General features: G+C 35.1%; 1 protein-coding gene across 1 annotated transcript in view; it reads right to left on the bottom strand.

The window, feature by feature from the left end:
* Nucleotides 1-10,362, bottom strand: part of AXDND1 (axonemal dynein light chain domain containing 1) — a gene marked incomplete at its 3' end in the record, with an annotated part of 381,147 nt that overhangs the window by 159,726 nt on the left and 211,059 nt on the right. Inside the window, 1 exon segment of the mRNA XM_007937629.1 lies at nt 3,154-3,274. Within this exon segment, the coding sequence (XP_007935820.1) occupies nt 3,154-3,274 (121 nt within the window).

The following is a 10,362-nucleotide window of genomic DNA, read 5'->3' as shown; positions in this document are numbered from 1 at the left end:
GAAGTGAGAGGGGAGCTGTTGCATTGGGGTAAATTGTAGTCAATGTCATGAGACAAAGTGTATGTGAACTGCTGTATGGAAAATGAATTTGCTCTGTAAATTTTCACCCAAATCACAACTAAGAAAAGAAAAAGAAAGAAAAAGAAAAAGCAACTATCAGAGATCTGCATACATTCAACACTCATGGATAGGACAATTGAACATTGTGAAAATGTCAGTAATACCCAAAGCAATCTATACTTTCAATGCAATCCCAATTTAGATTCCATCAACATCCTTTAAGGATATGAAAACACCAATCGCTAATTTTACATGGAACGGAAAGAGACCTCAGATAAGCAAAGCATTACTGAAGAAGAACAACAATGTAGGAGGTCTCACACTCCCAGATCTCAAAACCTACTATACAGCCACAGGAGTCTAAACAGGCTGGTATTGGTACAATGACAGACAAACAGACCAGTGTAAAAGAATTGAGAATGCAGAAATAGATCCATTGACCTATGGTCAGCTGATTTTTGACACAGGGCTAAAATCCATTAAATGGGGAAGTGATGGTCTCTTTAAGCAATGGTACTGGGAAAACTGGATATCCATCTAAAGAAAAATGAAACAAGATCTGTACTTCACACCATACAGAAAAACTAACTCCAGACAGATCAAAGACTTAAATGTGAAAGTTAAAACTGTAAAGTTCATCAAAGAAAAAATAGCAGCAACCCTAGGGGCCCTAATTCATGGCATAAATAGACTGTCAACCATAACCCAAAATACACAAACTGCAGAAGATAAACTGGATGATTGGGACCTTCTAAAAATTAATTTTTTGGTGCTTCAAAAGGCTTTTCCAAAAGAGTAAAAAGAAAACCTACAGATTGAGAAAAAGTATTTGGTAATGATGTATCTGACAAGGGCCTTATCTCTAAAATTTATAGAAAACTCCAAAGCCTCAATATCAAAAAGACAAAAATTCCAATTAAAAAATCGGCAGAAGACATGAACAGATGGCCAACAAACACATGAATAACTATTTGTGATCATTAGTCATTACAGAGACGCAAATCAGAACAACAATGAGACACCATATCACCCCAGCACTAACAGCAAAGTTCAACAAGACAGAAAATAACAAATGCTGGAGAGAAATGTGGTGGGACTGTAAAATGATACAGCCATTGTGGAAATCAGTATGGTTGTCCCTTAAAAAGTTGAAAATAGAAGTGCCATTTTATCCAGCAATCCCATTACATCCAGCAATCCCATTACTATGTATATATCCTAAGGAAGAGAGAGCTACTACATAAACAGATTTATGCACACCCATGTTCATCACAGCAGTATTCACAATAGCAAAGAGATGGAAACAACCTAAGTGCCCACCACAGAGGAATGGATAACCAACCTGTGGTATGTACACACACTGGAATATTATGCAACACTAAAGAATAACGTAGAATCTGTGAAACACTGTGTAATGGGGATGAACATGGAGGATACTATGCTGAGGGAAATAAGTCAATCACAGAAGCACAAATTATGTATTAGTCCACTACTGTAAAAAAAAATCAAGGAAAGGTTTACATATGGAAATAAACTTTCTTTGTTGGTTACCAGGGATGGGAGGGAAAATTTCTCGATAGGTTAATACAACCTATCTAGAAATTTTCCCTCCCATCCCTGGTAACCAACAAAGAAAGTTTATTTCATATATATATTGTGTTGGTAAATTAGATACCACTCCAGGACAGCTTTGATCAGGAAAATGAAAAATAAGACATGTTGGCAAGGATGCCGGGGAACTGGAACCCTCTTGCATTGCTGGTATGATTATAAAATGGTGAAGCCGCTGTGGGAAACAATTTCATGGTTCCTCAAAAAGTTAAACATAGAATTAACATAGGCTCCAATAATTCCACCCTTAAATATATATCCAAAAGAATTGAAAGTGGGAACTCAAACAGATACTTATACATCAATATTCACTGCAGCATTATTCAGAATAGTCAAAAGATGGAAACAACCCAAGTGTCCGTCAACAGATGACTAGACAAATAAAATGTGTTATATATATAAAATGGGAGCTCTGGTAGCATAGTGGCTAAAGCACTTGACTGCTAACCAGAAGGCTGGCGGTTCAAACCCACCAGCCACTCCTTGGAAGGAAGGTTGGGCAATCCTACTCCCGTAGTGATACTGCCTCGGAAACCCAAGGAGGGGTCGCTATGAGTCGGGTTTGACTCGACGGCACATAACAACAACAACAACATATATATAAAATGGCATATTATTCAATCACAAAGAGAAATGAAGTTCTGATATATGCTATGACATGTTCGAACCTTGAAAACACTATGTTGAGTGATCTAACTCAGACACCAAAGGACAAATATTATATGATCTCACTTATATGAAATATCTAGAATAGGCAGATCAACCCAGATAAAAGTTTATTGGCATTTACCAGGGATGGGTGGGAAAAGAAAAGGGGAAGTTATTGCTTCAGGAGTTCTGAGTTTCTGTTAAGGGTAATGAATAAAATTGGAAACAGACAGTGGTGAAGGTTACATAACATGGCTAACATAATACATATATTGTACACATAAAAATGGTTGAAATGGCAGATGTTTTGTTATATATACTTTACCACAATAAAAAAAAATAAAGTAGTATGGAATTTTGCTATTTCCATAAAACATTACTATAAAGGTTTGCAAGGTACCATAATTCAATTCACTTGTCATACTGGGTACCAAAGCAATAGAACAAAGTGTAAAATCCAACGATCTTAATGAGATTATACTATGTAAAAAAAAAATAAAAATGTAAATAAGAACTACAGTTTCTAGTGTATCACTAGTATTAAATTAAGGTTTAAAATTTTAACATGTTCACAAACAACAGAAAAAGATGTTCTTCAATAAGTTCTGATGGTAAAAGAGACTTTATTTGGGCAAGAGCCAGATAATTGGGCAACAGAGAAAAAAAACAAAACCCCTCTTTTGTTTTAAAGAAAATTTAACTTGTTCTTTTCAAGGCCCATAACAGATATATTATTTGCCAATTAAATATATATCTTCATTGTTTTAAGGTTTTTTCTAGATTATTTATCTAGCCAAATAGAAGCTTTGAGTTACTGATTCCAGGTGAACCAACCTTTAGAGCCAATTCATATGTGGCTGAACTCCAGATATCTCTTTCTCTCATTAACTGTTTAATATCACTCTCCATTCTTCCTCTTTGCAATGTATATAAATCATGATATTCTTCTACAATTCTAAAAGGAAATTAAGAAAAAGTGATGTAGACACATTTTTAAAAATATTTTTAAAATCTAAGGTTTTAGAATAATAAATTATTCTAAAAAAGATAATTAGTTCCTTTAAAATTTACCATAATGTAATTATGGTATATTTTCTAGATATATTATTAACATTTTATATACAGTGACATAAAAAAATTCACATTTCATTTATGAATCTTATAAAACTTGTAGTGAAAGTAAAAATCCAATATATTGTTCCCTGTTCTGAACATTTTTTATCTTATTCTTTTCTTTATCTCTTCAGTATGATTCTCATAACATAGTATCCCAAAAGAATACTACTACTATATCTAATGAAAAATTCAGAATACAGGTGGCAGTAATAGAATAGTTTTATTGCTAAACCCTTTTCTCATAAAATTAGAATTCTTTATTAAAAGCACAAAGCACAATTATTATAAGCTACTATATTTTAAAATTATATACAATTAGAATAAGATTTGAAGACATTCTCTCCTGACCACCTAAAAGCTTATTATTTTTCCTTTGTGTTTACCAGAACATACTTTTTCCTTCTAACTTACCCTGAAGCTTCTTAGAATCAAGAGCTCTTATGACATTAAATAAAAGCATAGAAGTTGTAAGTGACCAATAGCATTTCACAAATCTTTTGAAATACTCCCTCATAAGGAATGTTAAGTTTAAGAATTAAAGGCCAGTGATGAGGAATTCAGCAGAAGTTCTCAAAGCTTTATTCTATTGGTAGGTTTCCACTTATTCAAAATAACTGAGAAGAAATTAACTACCCTAGGTGTAACACATGTGAATGTACGAATACACATTTTATTTAGGTGATTATATATAAAAATCCATTGAGGTATATACCCTTAAGATTTGTGGACTTCACTGTATGAATGTTAAGCCTTAATATTTAAAGAAAATATTAATGACCCTAGTTTAAATGGCAATAGAAAAAAAAATTCAGAAATAATCTCAATGTCCAACAAAAAGGAAATATCCAAATAAAATATAGTGCAGCTCTATGGTGAAAACACTGTGAGTCTAATTAAAGATCATATCCTCAATACTTTGGTACATGGGGGAAAAAAAAACACATTTTAATATAAAATTAAAAAAATTAAATGATAAAATCATATATTCAGTTTAATCTTTTTAATAAGGAGCATGATGGATTCTCCTTATTTTATTATTTACATGTGTATATTTCACAAATGTTCCATAAAATTACTTACTATCAGAAAAAATAAAAATTTCTAACCACAAAAAATAAATGAACCATCCTACTTTGTTGTTGTTAGGTGCTAACGAGTCAATTCTGACTTATAGCAACTCTATGTACAACAGAATAAAATGCTGCCCAGTCCTATGCCATCCTCACAATCCCTGCTACACTTGAGCTCATCATTATAGCCACTGTGTTAATTCATCTAATTGAGGACCTTCCCCTTTTTCTCTGACCTTCCATTTTATCAACCATGATATCCTTGTCCAGAGACTGACTGGTCCTTTCTACAGTATGACCAAAGTAGGTGAGATGAAGTCCGGCCAGTCTCGCTTCTAAGGAGCATTCCAGTTGCACTTTCGCCAGTATAGATTTGTTCATTCTTCTGGTAATCCATGGTATTTTCAGTATTCTTTGCCAACAGCACAATTTAAAGGCATCGATTCATTTTCAGTCTTCCTTATTCATTGTCCAGCTTTCTCATACATATGAGCTAATGAAAATACCATGGCTTGAGTTAAGTGCACCTTAGTCTTCAAGGTGACATTTTTGCTTTTAAACACTTTAAAGAAGAGGTCTTTTGTAGCAGATTTGCCCAATGCAATATGATGTCTCATTTCTTGACTGCTGGTTCCATGGATTTTGATTGTGGATCCAAGCAAAATGAGAGCCATGACAACTTCAATCTTTTCTCCAATTATTGTGATGTTGCTTATTGGTCCACTTGTAAGGACTTTTGTTTTGTTTATGTTGAGGTGTAATCCATACTTAAGACTTCAGTCTTTGATCTTCATCAGTAAGTGCTTCAAGTCGTCTTCTCATTCAGCAAGCAATGTTGTGCCATCTGCATGTCGCAGGCTGTTGATGAGTCTTCTTCCCAATCCTGATGCGCACTCATCTTCATACAGTCCAGCTTCTTGGATTATTTGCTCACTGTATAGATTGAATAAGTATGGTGAAAGGATACAACCCTAACACACAATTTTAAACCATGCAGTATTCTTGGTTTTAAATTATGCAGTATTTCTTTGTTCTGTTTGAACAACAGCCTCTTGTTCTATGTACAGTTCCTCATGACCATAATTAAGTGTTCTTGAATTCTTATTTCTCACAATGTTATCCATAATTTCTTATGATCCACACAGCCAAATGCCTTTGCATAGTCAATAAAACACAGGCAAACACTTTCTGATTATTATTTGCTTTCACCTAATATCCATCACAATGATATCCCTTGTTCCACATCCTCTTCTGAATCCAGCTTGAATTTCTTGAAGTTCCCTGTCAATATACTGCTGCAACTGGTTTTGATTTTTATCTTTGGCAAAACTTTACTTGTGTGTGATATTGCTGATACTGTTCAATAATTTCCACATTCTGTTGGATAACCTTTCGGTGGAATGGGCACAAATATGGATCTCTTCCAGGTGGTTGGCCAGGTAGCTGTCTTCCAGATTTCTTGGCATAGATGAGTAAGCACTTCCAGCATTGCATCCATTTGTTGAAATGTCTCAATGGGTATTTTGTCACTTCCTGGAGCCTTGTTTTTTTTATCAATTCCTTCCGTGCAGCTTTGACTTCTTCCTTCAGTACCATTGGTTCTTGAATATATGCTACCTGCCGAAATAGCTGGATATCAGTGAATTTTTTTTTTGATACAGTGACTTGTGTATTCCTTCCGTCTTCTTTTGATGCTTCCTGCATTATTCAATATTTTGCCTATAGAAGCCTTCAATATTGCAAATCAAGGTTTGAATTTTTTATTCACTCTTTCTGCTTGAGAAACACTGAGCATGTTTTTTCCTTTTGGTTTTCTAATTTCAGGTCTTTGCACATTTCATTGTAATACTTGGCTTTGTCTTCTTGATCTGTCCTCTGAAACCTTCTGTTCAGCTCTTTTATTTCATCATTTCTCCCATTTGCTTTAGCTACTCTCCATTCAAGAGCAAGTTTCAGAGTCTCTGATATCCATTCTGGTTTTCTCTTCTTTTCCTGTCTTTTTAATGACCTTTTACTTCCCTCATATATGATGTTCTTGATGTCATACCACAACTCATCTGGGTCTTTGGTCATTAGTGTTCAATGCATCAAATCTGTTGTTCAGATGTCTCTAAATTCAGGTGGGATATACTCAAGGTCACATTTTGGCTCTCCTGGCAAGTTTTAATTTTCTTTAGTTTCAACTTGAACTTGCATATGAGCAATTGATGGTATGTTTGGCAGTCAGCTCCTGGCCTTGTTCTGACTTCCTGAGTTTCTCCATTGTTTCTTTCCACATTTGTAGTTGAATTGATGCCTGTGTATTCCATTTGGCAAAGTCCCCATGCACAGCCACCATTTATGTTCCTGAAAAGGGTATACGCAATGAAAATGTTGTTGGTCTTGCAAAATTCAATCTTGCAACCTTAGGTGTCATTTCCATCACCAAGACCATATTTTCCAACTACTGGTATTTCTTCTTTGTTTCCTAGTTTTGCATACAATCACCAGTAATAATCAATACATCTTGTTTGCACGTTTGGTCAATCTCAGACTACAGAAGTCTTCAATTTCTTCATCTTTTGCTTTGATGTTTAGTGCATAAATTTGAGTAACAGTTGTATTAACTGGTCTTCCTTGTAGGAGTATGGATATTATCCTATCACTGACAGCACTGTACTTTAGGATAGACTTTGAAATTTTCTTCTTAACAATGAATGGGATGCCATTCCTCTTCAATTTGTCATTCCCAGCATAGACTATATGACTGTCTGATTCAAAATGGCCGTCCTACTTTAGAACCATCAATTTTAAAGAAAATGAGATTTCCTTCTCTCTTTTCCTCTTCTTCTCTGTGGATTTATGCTTTGCTCTTACAATTGACACTTGCACAAAAGGAATTACAGCTTATTTCCTAAATTAATTCAACAATTATCTGTTTAATGAAAACTATCTGCAATGTATTGTTTAAAACAGACCAAAAAGAAAAAAGAAAAAGAAGAAGCAACTCTGATGGTGCAGTGCCTAAGGCATTTGACTACCAACCAGAAGTTTGGTGATTCAAACCTACAAGCCACCACACAGAAGGAAGATGGGGCAATCTACTTCCATAAATATATACCTCCTTTTAAACCCAGTGGGGGTCACTATGAGTCAGAATTGACTCAATGTCAGTGGGTTCGGTTTTGGTTTAAGGCAGAGAAAATTCTGGTAGAAACGAAGTGTAAATAAATTTTTTTTTGAAAATTTAAATATCTTTAAATATTGTCTTTTACTCTGAGATGGGAATGCTATAGAATTTTGAGCATATAAATGACATTATCTGACTTTTTTTAAAAAAAAAGTAGATCATGTGGATATGTTGAAAACAGACTATAGTAAAATAAAGGCAAAAGTTAAAAAAAAAAATTGAGAGATTACTGTAATAACCCAGACAGGAGATAAAGGTGGTGGTAGTGAAAGTGGTGAAGATCTTGGAATATATTAATAAAGTACTGTTGATAGTAATAGCTAATGAACTGGATACAAAATGTGACAGAAAGAGAAGAATCAAGAGTGATTTCAAGATTTTTAGGCTGATAAACTGGAAAGATGAAGTTAGCATTAACTGTGATGGGAAAAGAGTTGGGGATCATTTTGTTTGGGGAAAAAACACGAATTGAACGTAGGCACATTAGGGATCTAAGTGGAAATTTAAGACAGTTGGATATATGAGTCTGGAATTCAAGGAGTTAAAGCTGCAGCCACAAATCTGTGAGTTGAAGGTATATAGATAATGGCATTTAAAGCCTGAAAACTGAATGGATTCACCTAGGAAGTGACTAGAGCTAGAGAAAAAGAGAATTTTATTTAGAAACTAGTACCATTAAAGCAACCTTCAAAGAAAGAGGGAGCCATCAGCAAGGAAGAGGAACAAACAAGAGAATTTAATGTACTGAAAGACACTATTTAAAGTAAGAGCAACTGATTGTCACAAATGCTGCTGATAAGATGAGTTACATGAGAACTGAAAATTGACCACTAGATCTAGCAATATGAATGCCACTGATGACTTTGACAAGTGAAGTTGTAAGCTGAAAGCCTGATGATTGTAGTGGGTTCAAGTGATAATGGGAGGAGATAAAATGGAGATGAGTATTACAACTTTTCAGGCAGTTTTCTGTAAGGGGAGCCAAGAAATGAAGCCAGAGCTAGAAAGGGATTTGAGTCTTAAAAGAGTTATTTTTTATTTTTAAAATGGGTAAAGTCACAGAGTATCTGTATACTAGAGGGACTGATCAGTTGAAGAAGGAAAAATCAGTGATGCAAGAGAAAGAGGTAATATTTGCTGAAATTTTCTCATGTAGGTGAAAGAGGATGTGACAGTACACAAATAGGACTGACCTTATAAAAATGCAGAAAGTACATCCACAGTAACAGAAAGGAACATAAAGTATAAAGCACAGATTCAGATAGCTAAGTAGATATGGGGATGAGAGTTTGAGTTCTCTTCTGTTTGCTTCTACTTTTTAGACATTAAGGTTATGGGAGAGGTAGTATTGGAGGTATTATGAGAGAAGACAAAGTACAGAACAGTCATCTAGGAAGAGAGGAAAGGTGAATCAGCTACAGAAAACTAACAATTTGGTGAGTAAAATATGAACAAGGTTTTGCCTCATTCAAGTAAAGCATAAAATAGAATGAAAGTAAGGATACACTTTTAAATTTAGATCTTATGTGCATTTTTGGTTTTCCTTGATAGTTAATGGATTAACACTGCAATTTATTTTAAAAATCAGGGAATTCTAAAGAACTTCCTAGAAGATGAAGCATAAGCAGTTCCATGCTCCCATCCTCCTCACAAGACTACCAAGTAAAACAACCAGAAATCAGCAGACTTATCTTTGTAAGAACTCTGAAAAGCAGTGAAAGGGGGCTATAGAAACTAAGCAAATGTTAAATCAAGAAAAAGGGGACTTTCTGAGACCAAAAGAACTAAATGGTGCCTGGCTACCACTTTCAACCCTCCCAGAAAGGGATTAAAATAAGAGATCCTGGATGTTGTTGTTGTTGTTGTTGTTGTTAAGTGCCGTCGAGTCCTGGATAGACTGGAATAAAAATGTGTAACAAAACTCAAAATCATTAAAAAAAAAAAAAAAAAAGACCAGGCTTACTGGTCTGAAAGAAACTGGTGAAACCCCAAGACCATGGCTCTGAGTCACCCTTCAGGCTTGGAATTGAACTCACTCCCATGGCTTCCAGCCAAACAACAGACAGGCATATAAGGTGAACATTTACACCAGGTAGGTACAATCCTTAGAACAATCAATGATGGGAGATCAGAAGGGCAGTGTTTGCACAGGAAGACAGCTCAGAGGGCAGGAATGCATAGGGAAGAAGGACACAGAGAAAAGGTAACCACAAGGAGGAAGTGGGAAGAGAGCCAGATATATTATAGGGACTGCAATCAATGTCATGAAACAAAATGTATATTAACTCTTGTATGGGAAATAAATTTGCTCTATAAACTTTCACCCAAATCACAACAAAAACAATAATAATTTTTTAAAAGGTGACTTTTAATGATAAGAAAGCTTTGATTTTCTACTCTGAATCCCACCTCCTCCCTAGGTTGGTGGCTTGGCTATCTTAAGGCAGCAGCAGTGGCAGCAGACCACAGACCGTGCTATCAAAAACCAAATCCATTAAAACCTACTGCCACTGAGTCAATTCTGTAACAGTAACCCCCATTGGGTCTCCAAGGCTGTAAATTTTTATAGAAGTTGTTGTTGTTGTTGTTAAGTGCCATTGAGTCATTTCAGACCCATAGCGACCCCATGCACAGCAGAACAAAACACTGCCCGATCCCGCGCCAGCCCCACAATCCCTGCTATACTTG

Source organism: Orycteropus afer, unplaced genomic scaffold (genome assembly GCF_000298275.1).
Source record: "Orycteropus afer afer isolate SDZICR_OR568_19922 unplaced genomic scaffold, OryAfe1.0 scaffold00043, whole genome shotgun sequence".
NCBI classification, from domain to species: domain Eukaryota; kingdom Metazoa; phylum Chordata; class Mammalia; order Tubulidentata; family Orycteropodidae; genus Orycteropus; species Orycteropus afer.
Note: the sequence above shows the minus strand (reverse complement) of the source record. Positions and strands in the feature narration are given on the sequence as shown.